The following is a 27679-nucleotide window of genomic DNA, read 5'->3' on the forward strand; positions in this document are numbered from 1 at the left end:
TGAGTTCCAGGACAGCTGGGGCTACAGAGAGGCACTGTCTCAAAAAGACCAAAAAAAAACAAAAAAACAAAAAAAAAAAACCCTGCCTCAAGGGGAGCCAGCACAAGAGCCCCTTAAGGCTGGGAGTGAAATAGAGGAAAGTGGAAAGCTGGCCCAGCCTGGCCAGGAGGACCCCTGACTGAGAAGGAGCTGACAGTCGGCTGGATTCCTAGAGGGGATGGATGGGCAGAGGGATGAATGCAGACTGGTCAGGAGCTTCTACATGGACCAGATCTGTAGCCAAGTTGTGTGCTCTGTAGCTAGTCAGTCAGGCTTTGTTCCAGGCCCCTCAGGCAAGGGTGTCACAAATTCTGGGAAATTCACAGCTAACTGCCCTAAGTGGCAGGGGAAAGGGGAGGGGGAGTCAGTGACACCCTGGCCACTGCAGTTCATATATGGGCCAAATCAATATTTATTTTTATCTGGGTTGGTTAATTCTGATCACAGAAATGGTGGAGGTTGTCTATTGGTTTCTATGGAAACTGTTAAGCAGAGCATCTGCTACCCAATCAGGCAGACCTAGGCTGGTAGGACTCTTCTAAAATAATTCTTGCTGTTTTGAACTGCTGCTACCTTCTGTGAGTACACCCGGGAAGGGTAGCTGGGAAGGATGGCTCCTAGGGAAGGAGGGGTTGTTTAAAGCAAGCTTGGTGGGGTGGCTGGATCTATTCTGAAAAGCCCTTGGATTCCTATTTCTAAGCAGCAATAGTACCTATGTGACAAGTAACGAGGAGACTGGGCTCAGTCCAACACATTGGTTCCTGGGTTCTGGTTCTAGGCTGCCCTAGTAGAGGGGCTACCTACCTGCTGGCTCCCCACAAAACAGTTGGCCCCCAGCCACAAGAGAGGGTTCATCTGGAACAAGTTCAGTTTTACAGAACAGAGACCTGTCTGACTCCCCATAAGCAGGGAAAGCTAGCTGAAGGTTTGGAAAGTTAGAAATGAATGCACTAGCACATGTGGTCACGTAAGAAGTGGTTTTATTCCAGGTATGTTTCATAAAGACAGTGTCCTCAAGGACAGTTAGTGGTACATGCTTTGGTCGAGAAGAGGAAAAGCAAAACAGAGTTGTACTGAGTCCCCACAAAGGATGGTTGACAAGTGCTAAGCTTGGTCCGACCATAGGAAATGGAGAGAGTTTCTCGAAGGTCCTCTGAGCAGCAGTCCTTACATTCACAAAGAAGCCCAGGCTCTCAGCCCCATGGTCCACACTGGAACAGGGCCCAAGCCTCTAGGAAAAGCCTCCACCTTGGCTCCAGTTCTGTCCTGGGCTGCAACAGGAGGCTTCCCAGATGGACAAGGCCAGGTCTGCAGATGGTGGTGGATGAGACATTGAAACAGGATGGGAGCTTGGTCACCAAGGTAAAGGGCGCCTACACTGAGCCCAGGGATGCATACATACTTGGCACAGGAGCACTGCTAAGAGGATGCTGGTGAGAGCAGAGGTGTAAGGAAACGGCTGGAGAACCTTCCAGAGTGAGTACTGCAGACCAGATACTTAGCTTCCAATTCCAAGGGTCATATGGAGAGGTCAGGGCACAGCAGGGAGGGAGATGAAGGTGGCGGCTCAGAAAGATGGTAGCGCCAATCCAGAGCAGAGATTCAGACCAGACCCTCAGGACACCAAGGACCTCTTTAAGAAGCAGGAGAAATCCAGACTCTCTCCCCTAAGAAATTAGATATGTTCACACACATGCAATATATTGGGACAAATTTGGGGAGTTCTAGATCTTCTGGAACCTGTGGATTCCGAACTGTATGACTGTTTGGCCTATGAAAGAGTGGGTACTTCTGGGTGGGAGTGCCCACCTCAGGCTGTTTTGCTTTGGGAGGGAGACTTGAGGGGCTGTGGTTACCAACAGCCTTTTACCCAAGATCATACTTGACCTAGTGGTGATAGGGAGTGGGACATGGGGGCATGGCAGAATGGATTCCAGGACAAAGCCAAGGGGAGTGTGACACCTGTGTTCTCAGTAGTAAGGGTGGGAAGAGATGGAAATTCTCTACACTGACAGGAGCCACCAACCAGTTCCCAGCCCTCTGCAATAGAGGGAATTGCTCCTATTTGGAAAAGGGTCTAAGGATGGGATTTGTCCTGAATGACTTGGCCCTTACAGATTCATGGTGATGTGTTTACAGAGGCAAAGACCTTTGAGAAAGTGGGGGTTCAAAACAGTGAGTGAAGATGGAGGTATTCCAGGGTGTATGGCATGGAGCCAGACATGGGGACAGAGTACCAATTGGTCATAAAGGCTCAAGAAAGAGGTCTCAGCCTGACCCATGTCCAAGTGGAAGTGAAATCCACTTAATAAATTAAGCTCCAGATGCCTCTGCAGTCTCTTGCTAAGACTCTGGTCCCCTACAGGGTGAGGACTGTGGGCATATGTGGGGCTCAGGCCCTGGGGCTGGCAAAGCATGGGCGGGATGATGTCCTGGAAAGAGTCCTGGTGCTTCACTGATCCTCTATCCACCCCCATCCTCTGCTCCCAGGATGCACCCCTCTATCACCCACCCCCCTGACCTAAGCCTCACTCCTTCCTGTTCTCTAGCTGCTGCTCCTGTCCTCTCTTGCTGGCAGACCCCTGCACCCCCCTCTTCCCAACCTTCATCCTCTCCACACATGCTGGCACCTCTCCTCTCATGTTGACCTCAGGCTGGCCCTGTGACTCCACTTGGCCCCTCTGTGGCCTTCTGTTCTTGTTCTCCCCAGGCAGCACGGGAAAGGCCCACATATCACTATCCTGGCCTCAGAAAGGGCCAAGGGAGAGGACAAAGGGCCAGGAGCACCTGCTCAGTCTCTGCCCAGTGACAGCTGCACACTGTCTCCTCTCCTGGAGTGTTGGGATGGCACAAAGGGCATGGGACATGTCCCCTACCCCCTACTAGCTTTGGAGAAGCACGTTGTGGCAGGGGTGTTTGCTGATGGTCCGGCAGAAATGTGAGGAGATGGAAACGGCCTGACTGACACTCCCCCACCCTAACCCCTTTCCAGTCCCCAAGTCTCATGCAAAGGTACAGGAGGCTGGGGGCTACCATCATGTGTGTGGCAGCAGCTGCCATTGCTGGGCCTGGGCATCCACCTGACACTTGTTGGTCACCAGTTGAGCAGGCTTTGTCTCCAGGCAGAGGCCACTGACTGAATTCTGGATGAAAGATCCTTTTCTCCTCCATTTCTGGGTGTAAGGGAGAGGGTAAAGGAGGGAGAGAATGGTTAAAAATAAGAAGAAATGGGCTGGGGGTGTGGTTCAGTGGTAGAGTGCTTGCTCAATGTGCATAAGGCTGCAAACTGTCCAGCACCACAAGGACAAAAAGTACTTTGTACCTTCATTTCACATGTGTGGATACAATACTGCGTATACCTAGGACACAACAATGTATTTATTCATTTATTCATTTATTCATTCATTCATTCCTTTATTTATTATTTATTTATTGTGTGTGCCTGTAGTGTATGCATAGGTATGTATTCACATGTTATACCCGTGTGTGCACATGTGCATTCATGGGGGCCAGAGGTTGATGTGGTGTCTTCCTCTATCACTCTTCACCTGATTTTCTGAGGCAGGGTCTCTTACTGAATTTGGAGCTCACTGGTTCAGCTAGGCTGGTTGGCCAGCAAGCCCAAAGGAGCCTCCCGCCTGTCTCCCCAGTGCTAAGATTACAGGCTAAGCCCTGCCTCCTATGTGGGTGTTGGGATCCAAACTCAAATCCTGGGCTTGAACAGTAAGCACTTTAACCATGTGCCATCATCTCCCCAGTCTTTGTTCCCCTCATTTAAAAGAGACTGTGTCCCTTCTATAAAGGACCGATGTTACCCCAGGCTCAAAGCCCCTCTTTCTCTGGGGGCACTTTGTTCTGTGGTGTGGTGCGAAGTTACTGTCTAGATCAAAGGAGGCAACACTGATACCCATAGGCTGTGTCCAACCCAGAGACGTATTTATTTGGCCTGCACGGTGTTATTTAAAATTTAGCACTGCTACCACATACAGATCTGATTTCCTATTTCTGTTTGGACACTGGGCCCAGTTTTTCATGGAGCATCAGTTGCCTGGGCTGAGGCTCTGCCTGCTCCCTGTGCCTTACGTGGGGCTCTTGTTCTCCAGTTCACCAGAGTCTCTATCTGGTCCTGACTTTTCTCCTCTAGCAGCCTCCCACCAGCTCTCATTAGCCACTGAATTGGTGAGTCCTGGCCTAGGTGAATCTCCTCTTTCTGGGAAAGAAGATTTCTTCCTCTTGTAGCCACACATGCCTGACCTGGCCAGTAGGTGTGAGTCAGGGCACCTAGAGCCTCTGGTGGGGAATGGCCACCATCTTTCCAGTCATGGCGTACAGTGGGATGGATGGTTGGAGAACTCAAGTTCCCTATTGTAGAATCACGAAGGGTTCCTGATGTCTTCCTCTCTCAGGTTTGACAAGGTGAGAGGGAAGTTGTTCCCATAGAACGTTTTAGAAAGGTCTGGATAGAGAACGGTGTGTTATCTGGAACATGGAGAAGGGATGAGAGGCCGAGATCCAGGTTTTAAGGTGCAGAAAAGACTGAATAGCAAAGAGACTGATTTTTTTCTTTACTGCTTTCCTTCCATGCAACCCTCTCCCCTCTTAGATCTACCTTGTCCTCCATGAGAGATGGCAGAACTTGTGTTTTCACTGAACAGCTAGGGGATGGAAATGAGCTGCACTCAGCTATGGGGCCAGAGTAAAGGCTACAGGGAATGTGGGGTGGGCAGCATGGAAGGTAGGGGCTGTAGTAGTCTCTCTGTCATGTGTGGCCTCAGCCAGAAGCCTAAGCACCTGGGGGCGGTGGGTAGTAAAGAGCATGCATTCCCCCTGAGACTCATAACATGCTACTGCCCTGTGTTCTTCCAGTCCCTCACATTTAATTCCATTGGCCAAACCTCCAACTGCCTAGCTGGGAATATTATGGCCGTCATCTCCCCCAGGAGATCCTGCCGACCACATGTCTAGGTGGCAGGGGCCTTGCTGGCCTGTGCAGCCTAGGTCTAATGCTGCGTTGGCATCTAGCCTTCAGTAGTGCAGTGGCTGTCCCTTTTCACCTCCATCACCAGTTATAAGTGCCTTGGGAGCTAAGTCCATGCCCTTCTTTTTGTCCTCCTGTGACCAACATGATCTGCACATTCCTTGGTGAGGGGTAGATACCCAGGGCAGTGATGAACAAATGAATTAGCCAGTGTTAGAATTCTCACTTCCAACCAGGCAGTCACTTTCACCAACTCTCCTGGAAGCCACTCAGTTCTGAGCCTGTGCAGAGACACCATATGTGTCCAGGCACTCTCCCATCCCCACAGTCTCAGCGTTTGCACATTCCACAGACTGGGCAGGAGCCCCTTGTTGTGTGAATGAGGAACCTGGGGAATCATTGAGCTGAAATGCCACTATACCTGGTCTAACACTCAGGAGCCCCTAGGACATATGAAACCACCCAAATGGTCTGGTTTGGCATTAGAGCCAAATTGGACCAGAAGGAGAAGTTCAGATTCCAGAAGGTTTTGGCAGTGAGAGAGCTGCTTATCTGTCCTCCATGGTGGGGAAAGGCATGGTACCCAGAGTGCTCAGGGGCCTGGCAGGGCTTGTAGGAGCAGAAACCATGCAGCTAGTGACCATGTAGATCCCAAGGATCAAACTCAGGTCGTCAGAAATGGCAGCAAGTAACAAGCACCTCTATCCTCGCTGGCTCACAAAGTACTATAAGTATTTGAGAGGAGGGCGCCTGGGCAGATACCTGCAAGCTCTGGCCTCAACATGAAGGAAGTGTTCAAGAGTTCAAGGTTTTCTTCTCAGGATGGGGTTGAGGCTCTTGCTGAAGGGTAGACTGTACCAACCAGCCCCACTGTAGGGCAGGGAGGAGGACAAGCTGCATCCGAAGGTGACCCAACAATCAATATCTCTCCCTCTCTTTCTCTCTCTCTCTCTCTCTCTCTCTCTCTCTCTCTCTCTCTCTCTCTCTCTCTCTCTCTCTGACTAGGAGAGGATCTGGTTGCTTCTCTAGAACAGAATACCAAACTTCCAATCATCCCTAAAGAAAGAGCTGACCCAGGCAAACAGAAGAAGCGTGGGAGGAAAGCCCTTCGGGCCCAATCTGAGAGCCAGGCCTCTCCTCATCCCTTGCATAATCTGCAGATTGACTGCGTTACCAGTAGGGTGAGCTGGGGAAAGGCTGGAACAACTTTGGCCTTGGACCCAGTGTTCTGGGAAGCAGGAAGCCCTTTCAGCCATGAAGAGAGCAGCAGGGAAGAAGGGGACTGACTCCAGAAATCTGGCTTCCAGTTCTCCGTCATTGGCTGAGCTATGACCTGTGCATCAGTTTTTCCTTCTACAAGTAAACCTCCCTGAGGCTGATCATGCTAGCTTGCAAATCACTGTATCTGGCCAGTTTCCCCACTCAAGAAATCCTTACCAAGTTCTGGCTTCAGACTGTGGGCTTAGGAATCACACCAACTTGGGTTTAAATCCTATCTAGCTCCCCTCCTTCCCAAAAGCGTGACCTGCTAGCCTATGCTCAGAGTCCTGGCTTACTCACTGCACAGTAGGGTTAGTTGAGAACCACCTCACCAGGTGGCAATGCAATGATCTATGCAAAACTCCTAGCACAGATTGGCAGTCAGAGTTAGCACTTGTTCAAGCTCTCTAGTTGTTAAGGCCTGGGCATGCAGCATTAACAAGACAAATTGTTCTTGCCCTCAGACTGGCAGGAATGTTAAACAAACACTTAGCTGAAGTATTTCCTCAGGGGTGAAATAACATGCTGGGCTTAGATGCTTCCTTGGGCTCCATAGATCCTCATTCTGGAGGGCTTATTGGAGAGCATGTGCCTCAAGCCCGAGACAGCCCTGTCAGGGTCTGCCATCTCTGCCCCATCTGTGGGGCTTCTGACCATCTGTGCGTGGGGGTAGAAGCTTACCTGCTTGCCTTCTCTCGGGTTGCATGTCTGCAGTATTACTGGGGACCCAGGAGAGGACATTAAGGTAGAGGTGGCAGCCAGGCATTTCCCCTGCTGCTGGATGAGGTGGTCACTGAACAGCCATGCCTGCAAGACAGGGAAAGGGCAACTCAGGAGGGACAGATGTGGGTGGACAGGCAATAAAGCAAATAGGTTGGGTAATTTTTTTTTTTTAGAGCTTTCTACAAATAATTATAGAAGCAAAAGGTAAGTGTGTATGGTATTCATTGTTCGATTTCAATTTTTCTTTGTTTTAAAATGTTCATAATCAAATATTACGATGAAGAGGCTTAGCTGGAGCCAGACAGAGGGCAATCAAGGAGATTCCAAGGGATGCTGGGGGATGGAAGAAAATGAAGGGATATGAATCAGGCTGGCCATGCAGCTGGCCCAGGACTGGGGGCTCCAGGACTCATACATTTGCTATCTGCACACAGAGTCCTGGAGACCTTCAGCCCATCACACAGCTGACCTAAGCTTCATCCCAACAGAGAACTGGGCATGGTTTAGGCAGCATTTCTTCCTTTAGAAAGAGGAAGTGAGGGACACAGGGTGAAAAAAGGATGAGCATGCAACAGGAGCAAAATAAACCCTGGGAAGGAAGGTGTGCTGGACAGCTTTCCTGTCAACTTGACATACCTGGGTTGAGGGAGCCTCAATTGGGAAATTGCCTCCATTGGACTGGCCTGTGGCCATGTCTGTGGGGCATTTTCTTGATTGTTGAGTGACGTGGGCAGGCCCAGCCCACTGCGGGTGGTGCCACTCCTGGGCAGGTGGGCCTATGTTGCATAAGAAAGCAGGCTCAGCAGGGGCCAGGGGAGCAAGCCAGTAAGCAGTGTTCCTCCATGGCCTGTGCGGCAGCTCCTGCCTCCAGGTTCCTGCCCTGAGTTCCTCCCTGATGAACTGTGACCCAGGAGATGTAAGCTGAATAAACCCTTTCCTCCCCAAGTTGGTAGTGGTCAGAGTGTTTTTTCACAGCAATGGAGAAACAAACTAGGAGAACAGAAGGTTTATGGAGAATGCAGACAAAGAGGACAAGAATAAGCAAAGAGAAGGCCTGACCCCACCCCCCACCGCCTCCTGGCCAATGCTTGGCTCCTGTTCAGTCCCTAGGCCTTACCAGAGGGCCCTAAGCAGCTTACCTGGGCTGGTGGAGGATTCTTAGCAGACCCTCTGCAGATTCCCATTCCCAGCAGAAAGTCACCAGCTGTGTTCTGGCCTTGGGATTCTAAGCAGTTGACTCCTTGCTTAATAACACCAGGGAGCACTTCCTTCACCGGGACACTAACGAGAAAGGCACTGTTCAGATTAGTCCTCTGCCCACCCTGGCTTGTCTTTCCCCTCCTCCAGAGGGCAGCATCCAGTCACCGAGGTTGCTAGGACCTGCAGGCCTGGTTTGAGGAGTGGGGGTTATGGGGTATGTGAGGAGGGCTGTGAGAAGAGGCAGGTGCAGCTTCAGCCGCAGTAGTTTCTTTATGGGAGCCCCGGGGACTACCCTGGAGGTCAGGCCTGAGACCCAGGGGACCCGGGGAGGACACTTAGGCCTGAAACATAGGGCTTCTCAGTCCAGAAGAGGGCGCCTGGGAGTCTAAAGGTGGCTTCAACATCCAATCTCAAAATGACAGAGGAGTTATTTTAGAGTGGTTAACTGAAAATGGACAAATATGAAAATATGTTCAATCTCGCTAATGATTGAAGAGTACATGTTAGGACAGCAATCATTATTTTTTTACCATATATGTGTGTGCACTGTGCAAATATATATAAAACAAATGCCCAGAGTTGGTAATAGTTGTGACACTTAGATCTTCTCTTACCCTAACAGTGAAAGCATAAATTAGTTAAACTTTACGGGAGAGCAATGTGGAATTAAGTATCAAAGTCCTTAAAAATGTGCATGTCTTTTTTATTTTTTGGTTTTTTTGAGACAGAGTCTCTCTGTAGCCCCAGCTGACCTGGAACTCACTATGTAGACCAGGATGGTCTGGATCTCAGAGATCTGCCAGCCTGTCTCCTAAGTGCTGGGAGGCCTGGCTCTTTAGTTTGTTTGTTTTTGTTTTGAGACTAGATTTCATTATGTAGCCCTCGTGGGCCTGGAACCCTATGTAGACCAGGCTGGCCTCATCTCACGGAGATCTACCTGCCTCTGCCTTCCTAGTGCTGGGATTAAAGGTGTAGGCCACTACACCTGGCCAAAATGTACATATCTGTGAACTAACAATACCACTTGAAGGAATTTATCCTATGGGAATAATGCTGAGTGTGTTAAAAGATACTCACTTCAGAGTGATTTATATTAAAAACCGTGGAAACTCTTGGTTACCCAGCAGCTGGGGCTGGGCTAGATACATTCTGGTCATCCATAGTATAGAATCCTTGCAGCTATCACAAATGACTGTAAAAGAAAACCTAGAATCATGGAGAAATGCTCCAACTGCTGCTGAGGGAGGTTTCAAGCTATTATGTTATTAAGCCATCTCATATGCCCAGGAAAATGTTTAAGACACAAGCATACATGTGCACATGCACTGGCAACCTTGGAAAGCAAACCTATGGAAGCTGCCACAAGCTTATATACCTGGGTTTGAGAGGTCCTGAATTATGGATCCTCCATAATGGACCCTCCATAATATGTTAGGGAACCAGGAGTGCTCAGAATCTGACCCTGATCCTAATGCTCCTTGCCTCCTTGCCTCTATCTAGAGGGAACCTAGGTCCAGGGAGGGGACATGCCTGTCATTCTTTGATGTGGACATTTTTCAGGGTCTCAGTCAAAGGAAGTCTTCCTCAGGCTGCTCAAGAGCCCACGGGACCCCAGAACTGATTTTCTCTCAGGGAGCCTTCACACCCAGGGGACAGCATCTACCACCTGGACCTCATGCCAGGGCCAGAGTTCTGTGACTTCTGAGAAGAGGTTATGGCTGAGAGTCCTGGGCTGAATGTGGCCCCAAACATTCCATCCAACCTTCACAGAGGAATTGCTGCTGCTTTTAATCAGTTAGCAATGAAAAAGGGGGGTGAGGGGGCCTGGCAAGATGACTCAGGGGGTAAAGGCACCTGCCACTAAACCTGACAACCTGAGCTCAATTCCCAGGACCCACATGGTAGAAGGAGAGAACTGATTCTTGAAAGTTGTTCTCTGACCTGCACATACATACTCCCTGCAACTCAATTAATTGATTAACTAAAATGTAATATGTAATAAAACATTTTTAAGGCCTTAGGAGATGACTGAGTTGGTAAAGTGCCTGCCATGCAAGCATGAGGACCTGAGTTTGGATCCTCAGCACCCATGTAAAAGCCAGGTATGGTCATGTACATCTGTAACCCTAGTGCTGGGGGTAGACAGAGACAGGCAGATCCCCAGAGTTTGCTTGCCAGTTGGTGAGCCCTAAATTCAGTGAGAGACTCTCACTCAGAAGGTGAAGTGGAGAGCTATAGTGGAAGACACCCAGGGTTGACTTCTGGCTTCCACATGCCTATGCATACATGTGCAAGCACATCTGCATATACATATGCACACACACATATTTAAACGTAACTCAAAAAAGCTTTAAGGTCACAGCAAAGCCTGAGCTAGGCTTTCTTCGAAAAATAGGAAGATCAGGCCTCCCAGAGCTGGCTCTCTAGCAGCACTACCCACTGCCATGCAGAGCCACTGCCCTGCCACTCCCCATTTCTCATCCCAAGTGACATGCTTCCACTGTCTATCTTTAGGACAATAGCCTCACCCTCCCCCCAGCATCCAGACAAGGTGCTTTCCAGGGCCTTTGAGAACTGCGCTCCAGGGGAACGCTTCAAGGAGGGCAGGGTTGTTCCTGAGCCTCCTATGCTCTTCTCCCGACTCCCTGTTGCTAAGGGACAGGTGCCAAGTGATTGGCTGTCAGAGGTGCGTCTGTCCAGTGATGCTTGTGGAAGGAACACTACTTGGGCAGCAACATCAAGAACAGATGCAGCTCCTGAGGTGTCCCTGCTACAGCAGTTCTGGACAGCTACGGTGGCAGTCCCCACCGCCCTTCCACAGCTTCCTGGCATAGCAGGTCGAGCTGTCCTGTCTGTGGGTGGCTCTTCTGTGTTGGCATCTGCTTCCCTCAGTGGCTCTCCTCTAAGCAGTGCTGCCATTAGACCTTACGGTGACTTCACAGAAATAGCAATAGGTACCCATTGGTTCAAGTTGCTTTACTTCTACCTATTAGAAAATAGTCACGATACGCTAGTTTGGTTAGAATGATTCCTGCTATCTGTTTGGAATTATTATAAGAAATGTACAATGTGGGGCTGGAGCGATGGCTCAGTGGTTAAGAACATTGACTGTTCTTGCAGAAGACCCGGGTTTGAATCCCAGCACCCACATGGCAGCTAACAACTGTCTGTAACTCAGTCCCAGGGGATCCGACAGCCTCTTCTGACCTCTGCAGGCATTGTACGACATGGGTGCACTTACCTACAAGCAGGAAATACATGCATACACATAAAATAATAATAAAATAATAAAATATTTTTTTTAAAATTAAAAAAAAAGAAATGTACAATGTTCACTATGTGACTAGCACCCTCAATGTGGTATGCTTGTGCAATGCATAGTCTGCATTACTGCTCAGGACAGTCCTAATCAGAGTAATAAATTGGCAGTGGCTGAAGCCAGCCGCAGAGTTGCCTGGACACAGAGTAGAACTGTGACAGGACTGCATGCAGGCCTAACAAAGTGAAAGCTCTCTTAACTTGTCTCTGTGGTGACCACCTGAGCAATGTGGGCAATCTTGCAATCTTCTGTGTGGAGGAGAGTTGGCATCATTTGATCCAATAGATCTCCTTACCAACAACATGATCTACCACTGGCCCCTCACCCTTGGTACTGTAGCTGAGCCATCTAGACAGAAACAAGCCACAGAGTCAACAGCAGGAGACTCCCTTTTCTGGTTTAACATGTCATGATTAATCTGCTGTCCTGTCTTGGGATAGATCCAGGTTTTGGGTACAGCCCTTCTTCCTTTGGGGCCTCAAGGATGCCAGGGGGACTGTGATAGTGAGCCTGGGACGTGGAGAGGGAGGACCCATCTCTATCGCCCCCAGTGCTGCTCCCCACAGTCTTCTTAGCTCTTGCCCCAGGCCTGGTATCCAAAGTACCATCCAAATGTAGGGACGGCTGCCCTTTATTCTTCAGTGTCTCAGAAGTGGCACATGATTGAGCACAGGTTCTCAAGGAAGTTATTTACCGCATCCTTGTGAATTAATGCTTTTCCCTTCTCAGCTAGGATCCAGGGGTCTGGGACTAGTTACTCAGGCTGCCAACTTGCTTCCAGGGAGGCTATCTTGGTTCAGATTGTTCTGGAATTTCTTAGAAATTTCCTGTAGTCTGTTTGGTATTACTGCTTTTCACACAGGCTGTATTTGGAATTTTGGGTTAATATTATCTGGGTTCAGCTATTAGTTCAAGCTATTTCCCCGGGTTTGGCTACAACCTAACAGCGGGAACCTTCCAGACATTAGATCTGTCCTCAGAAGGCAGAGGTTTCCCTCCTTTCAAGAAATGTAGGCTGAGGGGTGGAGTATTCCAGAAAGCCCTGATATCCTTAAAGGACAGCAAGGGGATGAGCCGGCTCCCAGAGGTAACAACTCCAGAGGGAGGAGGCTAATTCCAGACACTACCAAGTCTTGATCACTGAAATTTATTCACTCAAAAATGTTTATCTAAGGGCTGGAGAGATGACTCAGCGGTTAAGAACACTGGTTGTTCTTGCAGAAGATCTGGGTTTGCATCCCAGCACCCACATGACAGCTAACAACTCTCTGTAACTCCAGTTCCAGGGGATCCAATAGTCTTTTCTGTCCTCCGCAGGCATTGCACGACACGGGTGCATTTACCTACATGCAGGCAATACACGCATACACATAAAATAAAAATAATAGATATTTTTTAAAATGTTCATCTTAAAAGATGTTTACCGAGTGCCTATTCTGTGAGCCATACTATTCTAGGTGTTGGAGATAGAGCCATGGACAAAACAGGTGACAGTCTCTGCCTTGGGGAGCTTTCAGGCAAGCACAGGAGATGGCATCAAATTAACCAGCCAGGTGTATGCTAAATGCTGATGAGGCCAGAGGAAAATCAAGCAGGGAATGCCAGGGATTGATGCTGCTGTCAATATAGTATTCAGACCAAGTGTCCCAGAGGAAGAGACATTTGAGTCAAACTCTGAGGAGGGTAAGGAAATGAGCTATGTGCGTGGAGAAGACAGTGGAAAGGATTTAGAAACAGGAAGAAGGAACCTGGGACGGCCCACCCCACCTGTCAGTCACCATTTCCTTCCTCTGTCTCCTGTATCAGTTCTGAACGTGTGCACATGTCTACACAGCTGCAACCCACTTGCATTTTGCTTCTTTATTTGCTAGAGCAAAGATTTCCCTGTGCTTTTTTAGTCTTTGTGATTATATTAATAGATGCATAATATTTGTTTAAAAGGATGTATCAGTGATTCACTGGGCTGGCCCCAGTGTTAGCTGTGTCTCATTTTCCCACAGCAGACAGGCCTGCAGGGTCTGTATTCAACAGACCTGTGCTCAAGCCGCTTTATCTCCACAGGATGAGCTCCCAGCAGGGAGAGAACAGTGTCAAAGGCGATGAAGGCAGGCTGACCTCCTCAACTATATAATGCAGTATTGTTTTTCTAAGGAGACAATATCCATTTCTAGTTAGAGAGCCAGGCTGGTGAAAATCCAGTACCTATCACACCTAACTGATAACTCCCAGTAATGCCTCCTCAGTTCCCCCAGAGCCCTCAGGGCCCAGGCCGCTGGCTTCCCGTCCAGGAGATGGCTATACTCACGTGAGCTCAGGGTAGACGTTCTCCAGGTACCAGCTGAAGGATTTGCAGTCCATCTTCTTTCTCTGCTCGATCCGTGTGGTCACACTGAAGGGGGAGACAGCTTAGAAAGGACCAGAATATGGGAAGGAAGCCCCAGGGGGAACTGCGGACGACCCTCCCTGGGCCCCAGGAGACTGCACCCCTCTTCCCACATATCTGAGGCAGTCAGGGACCAGTAGCTACTCATGCCTGCTCTGCCCAGTCTTGTCCACTGTCTCATACTAATCCCTGACCTGAATACTCACCCAGGTCTCCTGGATCCCAATCCCTGCCCCAGCTCCCAGGGACCACACTTTTCCCTCGGCCTCTAACTCCTCGTTATTCCTGTCAGGATACACAAACTGTCCTTACTTTTGCAGAGGGCAGATTTTATGACCTGGAAGTTTTCCTATCTTCCCGTTTAGGAGACAGGGTCTATAAAGAAGGCAAAGGCCATTTGACCGTTGAAGCCCCTTATTTGAGTAAACTAGGACTCCACTACTCACCTTAAGTTTTTGTGAGAATCAAAAGGCACATGAGGACATGGAGTGCTTAGCGAGAGGTCCTCCATAAACGTTACTTCCTCATTAAAAGAAATACCTAGCAGCCTGCCTTTTTCTTTTTAAAGAATAGATATATAAATACAGGGAAGATGATTCATTTACAACTGATCATTAACAAGGTTTTCAAACATGTTTGATTACAGCCTTAAGTAGGAGATAAACACATCTTACATCCCTTGGACACATAGGTTCATGAACATATAGGTGCACACACATGCATAAACACAACTGAAATGAATGAGTTTCACAAAACGATACTTACCCTAAATTGCAATCAACTCTGATTACCTATTCTCCTCTGAACTAGTCTATGGTGTTTTTCTCTTCTTCCTTTCTTTATTTTTTAAGTATTTTATTTATTATTTTTATTTTATGTGTATAAGTGTTATGCCTGCATGTAAGTAAGTGCACCCGTGTTGTGCAATGCCTGCAGAGGACAGACGAGGATGTCAGATCCCCTGGAACTGGAGTTACAGATAGTTGTTAGCTGCCATGTGGGTGCTGGGATTTGAACCCAGGTCTTCTGCAAGAACAGTCAGTGTTCTTAACCGTTGAACCATCTCTCCAGCCCCTTCTTTCTTTTTTTAAATGTTGACCATGATTCACTAAATTGATTCCATAATCCATCTGCACTTTTTTTTTTTTGGTCTTTTTGAGACAAGGTTTCCCTGTAGCCACAGCTGGCCTGGATTCACTAATGGAGACCAAGCTGGCCTCCAACTCACAGAGATGCGCCTGCCTCTGCCTCCTGAGTGAATCCCTCTGCATTTTCAAAATGCTTTTTTAGACTATGGTCATCACAGGCCATGCAGAAAAAAAGGCCAACACGTGACAGGTTTGGATGGTGGCGGTAAACCTGCAGTCTTTGGCAGACAGCTGGGCCTTAGCACCACTTCAGATAGATGCTGCTCTTTCAGCAGGCAGCACTGAATGGATGATACTTTCAGCTCTCATGGCTTGTTATCTGCCCCCATGAGGTATACAGGGGCCAGGGTCTTGTCCCTGTACTGCACTCCCACCCAGAGCCCAGAGAAGCTAGAAAAGCCAGGACTCTGTTACTAGGGAGATTGTGAATGGCTCTCCAGTGTGCAATGAATTTCTTCATAGTTGCTGGATTGTGCAAACATAGGTGGAGGGAGGCAGGAGGGAGGCAGACAAAGGAGCTGAGGGACTCACCTGCCAAAGGCCTTCCCGATGGCTGAAGGCCGGGCCTCATAGTAGTACTGCTTGTACTCATCCATCCACACCTCTGCAGTGCGCTTTGTATTCCTAAAAGGAGAGAAAAGAGCTAAACAAAGTCACTAGAGAGGGCTAGGGTCAATGTAAGTGCTGATACTTGATTTTTTGTTTGTTTTTAAAAATATTTTATTTTTATTTTATGTGTATGCGTGTATTGCCTGTTGTAGGTAAGTGCACCTGTGTTGTGCAATGACCGCGGAGAACAGAAGAGGCTGTCAGATCCCCTAGAACTGGAGTTATTGTTAGCTGCCACGTGGGTGCTGGGATTTGAACCCCAGTCGTCTGCAAGAACAGCCAGTGTTCTTAACCGCTGAGCCATTTCTCCAGCCCTGCTGATACTTGTTTTAAATGGTGCTGGGTTGAACCTAGGGCCTCATGCCTACTAGACAAGTACTCTACCACTGAACTATAACCACAGCCCTATTTTCACTTTTTTATATTTATTTTTTATTATTTTTGGTATTTTTGAGACAAGGTCTCCCTGTAGCCACAGCTGGCCTGAAACTCATTATATAGACCAAGCTGGCCTTGATCTCACAGAGATCCACCTGCCTCTGCCTCCCGAGTGCTTGGATTAAAGGCATGTGCTGCTATACCTGGCTTATTTTTTGCTTTGAGATACAGTTTCAGTAAGTTACCCAGTCTGATCTTAAACTCACTCTGAAGCTCTTGCAGGCCTTGAACTTTCAATCCTCCTACTTTAGTCTCCCAAGTAGCTGGGATTACAGGCCTGCACTATCAAGCCCTTGGTGTTTGTTGAGTAACAACATATATTTAAGAAAAAGACTTTTCTGTGCAGTACAGAGCAATGAGAATCCCAGCAGTATAGGCAAAACAGTACTGGTTGGGGAAAAATGAATTAGTACAGTCTTTCTGGAGGATGACCTGTCAGGATCATGACAGACTCTCAGTCTGAAGGAATCTGTTCTATTGAAATACCTCTGTGTGTGGGCAAAAAGGACATATACAAGAATCACTGTTTAACAAAACATAGGTGGAAAATAAATTCCCTTCAACAGAATAGTTCTATATAGTGGGGACCAAGGCAGCCTTGGAAAAAGGCCATAGCTAGTAATGCCAATGAGGAAGGATGGCTGTGATACAATGCTATGGGCCAGGAAGTGTATTGCTGGGAGAGTAAAGAGCAACCTGTTAACACTAACACAAACCTATGGAGGGTGGTGGGTCTCTATATACAAACTGTGTACAGGAGAATGTATGTAAAGATCTGACACAATAGACCAGCAATCTATTAAGAGCAGTCAGTTCTATTTGTAGGCCTGAAATAAGTTAACTACTATTAACCATAGTTTTGACAAGTAGGATGAACAGGAGAAAGAATGGGTAAAAATGACTTTCTTCTCTGTAATAATATAAAAACTAAGTATCTTGTCCTGCCTATGTATTCACAGTAGACCTGTATGACTTTTATTATTAAAATGATGGGGAGGGAAGACTAGAGAGATGGTTCGGCAGTTAAGAGCACTTGCTGCTCTTGCAGAGGACCCAGGTTCGGTTCCTAGCATCCACACGGTGGCTCACAACTGTCTGTAACTCCAGTTCCAAGGGATCTGACACCCTCTTCTGACCTTCGTGGGCCTTGCATGACACAGGTGCACTTATACACATGCAGGCAATATATTCATACACATAAAGTTAAATTAATAAAATATTTTTTAAAAATGGAATGAGAGAAGCCAGACAAAACTTTAGATCATTCAGTAGTTATGTGGGAAGCACTGCTACAAATCTACGCAAACCAGCATGGCTAGATGAGGGGAAGACATGTCCTTAGCATGAAGGGATATTCAAGAAGCTCTCCACACCCACCACCACCTCCATCAGGACCATGGATCATGGGATGGTCCTCCAAGACATGGCCCATTCTCCTGTGAGGCAAGTGCAACATAAGAATGGGGATATGCATGGTCAGATACTAGGCCAAGTCAATGCAAGGACACCAGCAATCATGACCAGCACTTGAGATTGACGGAATGGAGTACTACATTCATTATTTGGACAGTTTTCCAAGATTCACGGACAAAGGGAATCAAGGCAAGAGAGGCTGGGAGCGATGCTCCAACTTCATCGTCTATACCCAGAAATGCTCAGAATCTCAGAATGTCAGGCCTGGGAGTAGGAAGCAAATGGATAAACTGAGGCCTGAGATGTTTGGGTGGCAGCCTAAAGGCACATACATGGTGAGCAACTGGCTAGGGGTATCTAGAGTTATAGGGTCCTATGTTTCCTCCAGGGTGCTTCCCACTGGGACCTACCTGATGTAGGTGAGGGCATTGCCCTCAGGGAAGTTGTAGGGGTGTCGCTTCCTGAAGACATGGCCTACCCGGCTGCAGGGTACTATCTCCAAGCTGCCACCACACATCCAAACCCTGAAGGAGAGCTCTGCAGGAGAGGATAGTGTCAGAAGGTAGGGGTCCTGGAACCTGCTGGGTGACAATGGGAGGGGGCTGGCTCCCCTTCTTTTTGGTGTCTTCCTGAAGGTACATGCTGGGGTATCAGCTCTCGGGCTTGACAAAATGGGGTATTCCCACTCCTTGCAGGAGCACATAGCTGTGTGTGTACATAGCGCATGCACATGCGTGTGTATGTGTGTATATGTGTATGCACACACACATACTCACATTCATACTTACTCCCTGGTCATGTCCCAGGAGAGCAGTGGAGAAAGCTTTAAAGGAACACAAGATCACAGGCAGGAGAACTGCACCAAATGGCAGCAACTTTTCCAGCCTATGTGCACAGACTCTGGCCAACTAAGGAAGAAGACTGCTAGCCAAACAGCTCTGGGCACCTGCAAGGGCCATAAACCAGCCATTGACAAAACCTCAGGCTGCTCCAGCCACATCTCTAGCTGCCCAGACCTGCCTCCAAGGAGTCTGTGTCGGGCTATTTCTGACCTTTTTGAGAAACACTTCCTTCTGAGGGTGGTGATGGAGCCAAACACTTTTTTTTTTTTTTGTGAATGACTGAGGTCCCCACTAGAGATATGCAAGAAGTGGGGCTGGAGAGATGGCTCAGCAGTTAAGAGCACTGACTGCTCTTGCAGAGGACCCGGGTTTGATTCCCAGCACCCACATGGTGGCTACGAACCATCCTTAACTCCAGTTCCAGGGGAATCTGAAGCCCTCTTCTGACCTCTGCAGCATTACATGCCATGGGTGCACTCACATACATGCATACATGCAGGCAATACACTCATACACACAAAATAAAAATAATGAATAAAATCTTTTTTTAAAAAAAAGATATGCAAGAGTCGGGCATGGTGGCACACACCTTTAATCCCAGCACTCGGGAGGCAGAGGCAGGCGGATCTCTATGAGTTCAAGCCCAGCCTGGTCTACATAGTGAGTTCCAGGACAGCTGGGGCTACAGGGAGACGCTGTCTCAAAAAGACCAAAAAAAAAAAAAAAAAGCAAGAAGTGATCTCTGCTTCCCAAAGGGCTTCACCTCTCTGTTCTCTACTCACCAATCCCCATCTGTGGCAAGGACCCACCTGGGCTGAGCCTCAGTCTCTCTTCTGGCTTCCTACTTTCCTTCATATTAACCCTCTAGTTGGATACCCTGTGATAGTAAAACACCCCTTACATCTCCTCCTTACACAGCAAATCCATAATTTAAGAGATAGAAAAAGACAGCTGGGCATGGTAGCACATGCCTTTAATTCAAGCACTCTGGAGGCAGAGGCATGAAAATCTCTGTGAGTTCAAGGCCAGCCTGGTCTACATAGTGAGTTCCAAGTCAGGGGTTACAGGGAAACCCTGTCTCAAAAAGACCAGGAGGGAGGGGGAGAAGAGAGAGGAGAGAAACTGTTTTCTTATGAATTCTTAATTTAGTCCCTCTTCCCAGTCCCTAGTTGGTCCTAAGGACTTTGAGGTCCATGACCAGGCCTGGGGCCCTCACCTGGCATGGCTGCTTGGGGCCCTCCCAAGGACTAGCACAGCAGGAGTAGAAGGAGTGGGGATAACATCCCTTCTGGCTAGTTGCGTGCACTGGGCGGCATGTAGCTGAGACTTAGGGCCAAGATTGCTTCTTGGCATACCTGGGTCCATACACAGCACCAGCTTCCCTAGGTCTGCCCATAAACTGCCAGGCACCTGCCCTTTTCCAAGTCAGAGCTTTGCAGCTGACCTTGGTGGCTGAGATTTAGAACTAGAGGCAGATGAGCTGCACTCTGTTCTGTTTCTTCCAGACCCACTGTTACACTAGTGAAATTACCTCATCTTACTCAGTCCATACCATTCCTACTACTATGAATTATTATTATTATTATCTACAAAGGCAATGACAGCAGCAGAAACCACCACCATTTACTGAGCATCTACTACGTACCATGCTGAAAATGCATGATTCTCACAGCCACCACAAAATTCAGACGGCTGTCTCTGTGTCCTTCCTTTCCTTCCTCCTCCTTTTTTTTTTAAACAAAATAAAACAACAACAACAACAACAACAAATTTTTAAGGGGCTGGAGAGACGGCTCAGTGGTTAAGAGTACTGGCTGCTCTTGCAGAGGACCTGGGTTTGATTCCCAGCATCCGTGTGGTAGTTAACAACCATCTATAACTCCAGTTCCAGGGGATTTAATACCTGCTTCTGACCTCCATGGGCATCACATGACACGGGTGCACTTACATACACGCAGGCAATACACTCATACACATAAAATAATAAATAAAATATTTTTAAAAGATATATGTCATCGGGAGTCCTTGCAGAATTTGGGTAGAAGGACCCCGAAATTAATGCTCAAGGTCTTTGGATTTGTCAGCCCCACTCGAGGTGGCCTCTGGGATTCTAAGTGTGGATGTCTCAAGGGATGCAGGAATGCAGTTCAATTTGGGTATCTTCTGTCTTTCAACAAGAAATAAAGTGAAAACCTCAAAGCCACCAGAGACGGGGTCTCCCAGCTCAAAACTGGCCCAGCAGCTGGCCCTCTGAGTACTGCAGTCAGCCTAGACACTTCTTTGAATTTCTTCTAAGAAACGAAACCCTAGCAGAACCACTTCTGGCTTTGCCTTTTAAGTTCCCCAGCCCCTGGAGCCCTTGCCTCAGGCAGAGTTTGAAGTGAGCTATTTGATCATTCACTTGTTTCTCTGTCAGTTCTCAGCCTGAAAAATAGAAAAAGAAAGGAGACGTGTCTTTGTGCAGGGAGGTTGGGCCTTTCCCAGCCCACCATGTCTTCGCAGGAAACTGGCTTTGCCAAAGCCGGCTTCAGGCTGAAACCCTGGACACAAAGGGGGTCAGCTGGGCTCCAACCACCTGAAAGGGAGTGAGGATACAAGGCTCACTGTGCTCCAGCCCCCAGAATTTACTCCTGGGAACACTGCTTGGAAATGGTCCCCAAGAGCCAGAAGAGGGTACAAAATCACCTGATTGGCCAATAAAAGGACAGCCTGCTTTTGGCTCCTCTGTGCACCTGTTCTGGCCATGTGGAGAGGACAAGGCCCACCACCTAACATCTCAGACACAGATGTTAAGACCGCCTCATGACCCCTCAGGGGCTCTGGCCTGTCCCACATGGCACTTTTGACTGAATTTGGAAAGCAACAACATCATCTGTTTCCAGTGTGGCATACGAGTAAGAGACCACCAGCCCTATCAACTGTTCCAGAAACCTGGTCCAGAAACCCTGCAAAAAGAGATGGTGGGAAGAGCTACAGGTACAGGACCAATGCTCTGTATCTCCCAGGCTGCTCCAGAGGGTCTTGGGATAGCTCTCTGCCCTCCCTGGCTTCTCTATCTCAGAGGCTTCTGTGTAGATTGAGCCCCAGGGGCTTCCTTCCCTCAACAGCCAGGTTCGGCCCTGCCTCCATTTTTCAGACCTGAGAGTGACTGGCTATAGCTCCCTGTGGCCACAGTGCCACCCAGGACTGTGCTGACCAGTCCTTATATGTAGCCCACACTGTAAATGTGTCCTTAGTGAGCCCAGGCAGAGGCCCAATCTGTGCCCTGCTGCCTCCCCCTCACCCCCCACCAGTCTGATATACACAGACTCACCCCAGGAGGCTGGACTTTTCCTTGCTCTTTCTCAAGTGACTTAACGGGGATTCCAAAACTTAACTGCCACCCCCAGGGTACCCAGGATACCTACGCTGGAACCTGGACTCCAATTCCTCCTGGTGACCGTTCTACCATGCTCTGGTGGGGCAAAGCAACAAATCAAGGTTCCCACTAAAATGCGTTGCCCTGATCTGTCTCTCCTTCCTTCTCTCACGCTGCTTCAGGGAGGCCAAGCAGCTCCCATCCCTGAGGTCCTGACTTAGCAACAGTAGCCACAGCACTGTGCCAGGCATTTTAACTCATCACCTCATTTGTTACTCATAACAAGCTCTGGAGGAAGTGGGACTCAGAGAGACTTAATTGGCCCAGAACCAAACAGATTGAAGGAGCCGACCAAGGCTTGCACCCAGGCCTCTGACTCTGCTTACATATGACCATCATCTCTGCTGTACTTCTTGTTCCCTAGTCCTTCTGGCAGGGAAATAGCCTTGTAGTTCAAGCTGTATTCAGTCATGTGTTCCTCCACACACACGTCTAGTCATGTGGCCATAGGGCCCTGGACACCTAAAGTTTTTGTCTAGCTGCATAGCTCTAGACAAATCAATTTACCTCTCTGTGCCTCTGCTTTTCTGTTTTCTGTTTTTCTTTTGAAACAGGGTAGCCCTGGTTGGCCTGGAACTCGCTATGTAAACCAGGTTGGCCTGGATGTAACAAAGATCCACCTGCCTCTGCCTCCTGCGTGCTGGAACTAAAGGCGTGTGCCACCATACCCAGCTGTGCCTCTGCTTTTAATTAGTAAAATGGATACCATTACCTCCAAGGGTCCTTATGATAATGAAATGACTTAGTGTCAAGTTCTTAAGATGAAGGCCTGAAGCATAGACTGTGCTTAGTCTGGGCTATTAGTGTTGCTGTTGAGTTTTTACTGTTAATTATTTCTTGACTCACCAAAATTCTCTCCTCCCCAGATGTCCATCTGGGCATCATACTTTCCCAAGTGGTTAAACCAGGACTTGTCAATCACGAAGATTCCCCCAGCTATAACAGGTGTTCTGTGGACAAGGAGAGGGAAGGTGCAACCGTGAGATGGAGAAGCTAGGAGCCTCTCTTCTAACTGCAGAACCCGATGCCATTTGCCCCTAACTCCCTTCCTGTGAAGTCACTGGGCAGGAGGCCTGGCCAACTCGGGGTCCTCACAACTCTTCCCATGGTCTCTGTCCTCTCTGTCCCCACAGGCATGTCTGAGGGCTCAGGACAGAGTCAGCACGTAGACTGGGAGCTCTCAGGAGCCCCAGTGATGACACCTCCCTAAAGCCTCCCAGTGCCCTGTCCCAGAAAGGAAAAGGCTCCACAGAGTACATGGCAGCCTGACCTGATAGGCTTGGTGGGGTCTGTCCGGGTCATCTTTTGTTCCAGTGGGATCTGCTCCCACTTGAAATGCAGGCTCCAGTCAAATCCTAGGGGCAGAGCAGAGTGAGGGTGAGCTCGGGACAGAGCCCACACAAGGCTCCATACCCTCTCCACTCCTCAGTCTCTCTTAATCAGAGCGGGGTGATGGAGGCTCTGAGCTCTCCGTGCCGTTGTTCCTTCACTCAGGAGACATGTGCCTGCCTCATGGACTGCCAACCTACTGGTAAGACAAACACTGCAAAGGTATGGTGTGTCTACAGAGGTGAACAGAGCTAAAAAGGAAAAATAAGGTAGGGAGTCAATTATTAACTATTTATCAAGGTTAGTAAGGTTCATTGACAAGGCAAGGCGACTTCTGAATAGAGATCTGAATGAAGAATGCAATCCATATAGATATCTGAGGAAGGGAATTCTACACAGGGGCAGCAGCAAGTGCAAAGGTCCTGAGGAGACTTTTCAGAAGGGAAATGCCTGACTGACTTCAGAATCCCACCCAATTCCAAGTCTAACTCATGGGTGGGTCTATTCAGTGGGTAACCAAGCCCCAGAGAGGAAATCTCCCTTGCCCACTAGCTTCTAGTAACAGAATCTCTACAGCAGCAGTATCCCATAGAACTTTTTCTACCTCTGCATGGCCCAGTGGGGTCGTCAGAACCTCGTGTGGCTTGAACACTTGAAATGTAACCAGAACAATAAGGAACTGAATTGTTTTGCCTGCATGTATGTAAGGGCATCATAGGTATGTAATGCCTGTGGAGGCCAGAAGAGGGTGTCAGATCCCCTGGGACTGGAGTTACTCATGATTGTTAGCCACCATGTAGGTGCTGGGAACTGAACCCAAGTCTTCTGTAAGAGTAGCCAGTGCTCTTAACTGCTGAACCATCTCTCCAACCCACAAATTGTAAATCTTATTTAATTTAAATTGATTTAAACAGTTACATGTGGCTATTGTCTACTGTCCCAATGCTAGAGTCCACAGTGGTCCTAAAGGATCATAAAGCAAGTCACGTACATGACTTAAAACAGTCCAGGAGTCACATGAAAACACAAAAACATATGAGGTAAATTTGAATAAAATATTAATTAACAGTCTATCTAAAACATCATCTCAGCATGCAGTATACAAAACCACCAATGGGCTCATTCACACTGTCTTAGAAATCCCAACCACTGCTGTGGGTTTTCTATACTTACAGTCCATGTCAAGTCTGACTAGTCACTCTTCAAGATGAGCCACTGGCAAACGTGAGCAGCTGATGTGGCACCTCTGGGATGTATGTGTTAGGAATTTAGGCAGGGCCACAGGCTCCCACCTTTCCCCTAGAGAAGACTTCCCTCAGGACCTGAGGCCACCCTCCTTAGGCCCTCTGCCCTAAAGGACTTACCCCAGGGCCTGTGGCTCCTCCCTAGGTTGGCAGCACTGGGGAAGGACACACCCATGTTTAGGGGATGTAAGGATGAGTGACTAGCTTGGCCCAAACACTGCCTGTGCAAACACCTTCACTGCATCTTAAGCCCGGGGCTCCCCCTCTTCCCCCCTCATTTTTCTCTTTGGAAATAAGGACTGGCAATGCATCAAGGACAGAAGAGCAGCATGCCAAGGCTTTTGCCTGCCCTCACCTGCCTCTTTTCAGGCCTAGAGCCCCTCCCCTGGGGGCAGGACCCACCTCCTCGAAGGTCAGCAGATGCTGCAAGGTAGGCAAAGTTGTCCAGACTGATGACATCGATGATAGGGCTCACCACACGGGTGTGGTCCTAGAAGAGGAGGATAAGATGCTGAGACATCAGGGACTCCTGCAAAAAGAGGTCCAGCTACCAGCTCTGCAGAGGGACCTTTGGAACATGGGGCTGTCAGAGCCTCCCCAAAGAAACTAACCTACTTTCTGTTTCTATGGATTTTTCTTTTAATTCTATTTTTTTTTCTTTTTTCAAAAACATTTAGTTTTAGCCAGGTGTGGTGGCGCATGCCTTTAATCCCAGCACTTGGGAGGCAGAGGCAGGCAGATCTCTGTGAGTTCAAGGCCAGCCTGGCAGCTGGGGCTACAGGGAGACCCTGTCTCAAAAAGACCAAAAAAATAAAACAAAAAATTCTAAAAAAATATTTTTATTATTTTTATTTTATGTGTATGTGTGTGTTGTCTGCATGTAGGCAAGTGCACCCCTGTCGTGCAATGCCCGCAGAGGACAGAAGAGGCTGTCGGATCCCCTGGGACTGGAGTTACCGACAGTTAGCAGCCATGTGGGTGCTGGGATTCAAACCCGGGTCTTCTGCAAGAACAACCAGTGTTCTTAACCGCTGAGCCATCTCTCCAGCCCCTCTATGGATTTTCTTATTCTGGACATTTCCTATAATTGGAATCATATAAGCCAGGCATGATGGTGCACACCTTTAATCCCAGCACTTGGGAGGCAGAGGCAGGTGGATCTCTGTGTTTAAGACCAGCCTGGTCAATATAGCCAGTTCCAGACCAGTTGGGGCTACAGGGAAACCTGTCTCAAACAAACAAACAAACAAACAAACAAACAAAAAGGAATCATATAATATACAGCTTTTTTGACTATCTTATTTCACTTCACAGGTTTTCAAGATTCATTCAGAGTGTAACACACTCCATTTGTTTTCATGGCAGGATAATATTCTACTGTATGGATATACCACAGCCTGTTGGCTATTCTAAATAGCATTGCTCTGAACACAGAAGTTTTTGTGTGAATATAGTTTTTGTTTCTGTTTCTCCTCAGTGTATACCTAGCATGGGAACTTCTGGGACACATGGGTGGCTTTATTTAAACTTTTAGGGGTCTGCCAAACTGTTCTCCAAACTCTCTGCATTATTTTACATTCCTACCAGCAATCCATGTGGATTACCCATATCCTGCCAGCAATATTGTCTGTCTTTTATTAAAACCATTCTTTTTTTTTTTTTGGTCTTTTTGAGACAGGGTCTCCCTGTAGCCCCAGCTGACCTGGAATTTGCTATATACACCAGAACTCACAGAGATCCCCTGCCTCTGCCTCCTGAGTGCTGGGATTAAAGGCATGCACCACCACGCATGGCTATTATAACCATTCTTGTAGGTCTGAAGCACTATCACATCATGGCTTAAAGTTGCATTTCTTGAATGATTAACAATGTTGAGTGACTTTCTATGGCCTATTGGCCATTTGTGTATGTTCTTTAAAGAAATGCCCTTTCAAATTCTTCTCCTGTTTCTAAATTTTATTATTTTTATTTTTTATGTGTACAAGTGTATTGCCTGCAAGTATGTAAATGAACCCGTGTCATGCAATGCATATGGAGGTTAGAAGAGGGCATCAGCTCCCCTGGGATTGGAGTTACTGATGATTGTTAGCCACCATGTGGGTGCTGGGAATTGAACCTGGGTCCTCTGCAAGAGCAGCCAGCACTCTTAACCCCTGAACATCTATCCAGCCCTTTTGCCTGTTTTCAAACTTGGGCTTGTCTTCCCTTCCGCCTTCTCTTTTCTTCTCCCCTGGATTCATGATCCTCCCGTCTCAGCCTCCTGAGTGTACCACACACCCAGTCGGGGCTTTTAGCCTTCTTATACTTGAGTTATAACTGCTATATCCTTTCCTACTATCCCATTCTGAGGATCCACAGGCACCGGGCGGGAGCCCCCTGCTCTCTCTTCTCCTTTAGTGGAAAACTCCAGTCTGTCCTGCCTCCCTCTGGCTTCCCAGCCTGACCACAGTCTCCCCCATGTCTCTCTCAGAAGGGCAGCACCCATGATGGTGTGGGCTTCCTAGCTCACCAAGCTTTCATACAATGTGATTCTCACCCCACTCCAAGGAGTGGAGACAGGGTGTGTGTATGAGACAAACATGACAATTATCGCTGTTTTCAGGTGTGACAGCTAGGTGAGGTAAAGTCACTCAGGCAAAGCAGACCTAGGCCTCTTATGATGCTAGCCTAGCTCCATGGACAGTGAGGGCTGGGAGTACAGGAGAAGCCTTCTGAAGAGGCCCAGCTCCCTCAGACAGGCAGCTCACCTCTGTCACCCGCTGTAGCATTGGCTGCAGCCACTCCACGTTGACCTCACAGTGGCTATCCAGAAAGGTGAGGATGGTGGCTGCTGCCACATCTGCCCCACGAACCCGGGACCGGATCAGCCCTGTAAAAGGAAAATACAGGGCTGAGCCAACAGACTAGCAATGAACCCCAAGTCCCAGGCCTCTCATCACTTCAGGCAGATGTCTCTGCTACTGAGACTGGCCTCCCTTTGTGCCTGTTTCTTTCCTCCCTGCTTGTCTTCCTTCCTCCATGGCGACCATCAGTGCCCCATTGTCCTCCCCCAAGTGCCTTCAATGTTCTAGACACAGACAGGCAGTCAAGCTGAGTGAGTGAAACAACAGTCAAGTAGAGTTTGGTACTGCTAGACCAGGCAACAAAATCCATCCCCCCCCGAGAATCTTCATGGTTCCCTCCAGCTACACAACCAAGTGTGACAGAGAATCTTCTAGACTGAGTAAGGCTTGTATGTCAGCCTTTTACTCACCTTGAGCACACTATTTAATCTCTGAGCCTTGCACACTTTCCTTCCTTCCTTCCTTCCTTCCTTCCTTCCTTCCTTCCTTCCTT

General features: G+C 48.3%; 1 protein-coding gene across 5 annotated transcripts in view; it reads right to left on the reverse strand.

The window, feature by feature from the left end:
* Positions 1-1002: 1002 nt before the first annotated feature.
* The window catches only part of Galnt16 (polypeptide N-acetylgalactosaminyltransferase 16), a 103243-nt gene continuing 76566 nt past the window's right edge, over positions 1003-27679 (reverse strand). For 3 of the 5 annotated variants that reach the window (XM_029569791.1, XM_029569790.1, XM_029569789.1), the window contains exons 7-17: positions 27091-27212; positions 24746-24833; positions 23041-23125; positions 22617-22720; positions 17921-18047; positions 15582-15674; positions 13825-13908; positions 8140-8281; positions 6959-7084; positions 3120-3212; positions 1003-1706 (exon numbers count right to left, since the gene is read on the reverse strand). In XM_029569791.1, the coding sequence (XP_029425651.1) occupies positions 1413-1706; positions 3120-3212; positions 6959-7084; positions 8140-8281; positions 13825-13908; positions 15582-15674; positions 17921-18047; positions 22617-22720; positions 23041-23125; positions 24746-24833; positions 27091-27212 (1358 nt within the window). In that variant the 3' untranslated portion in view covers positions 1003-1412. Of the gene's footprint in view, positions 1707-3072; positions 3213-3962; positions 4519-6958; positions 7085-8139; positions 8282-13824; positions 13909-15581; positions 15675-17920; positions 18048-22616; positions 22721-23040; positions 23126-24745; positions 24834-27090; positions 27213-27679 lie in introns of those variants that run through there. The other 2 variants (XM_008845942.3, XM_008845944.3) reach the window with 2 other exon arrangements.

Source organism: Nannospalax galili, unplaced genomic scaffold, assembly GCF_000622305.1.
Source record: "Nannospalax galili isolate Female #2095 unplaced genomic scaffold, S.galili_v1.0 scaffold42, whole genome shotgun sequence".
Taxonomy (NCBI): Eukaryota; Metazoa; Chordata; class Mammalia; order Rodentia; family Spalacidae; genus Nannospalax; species Nannospalax galili.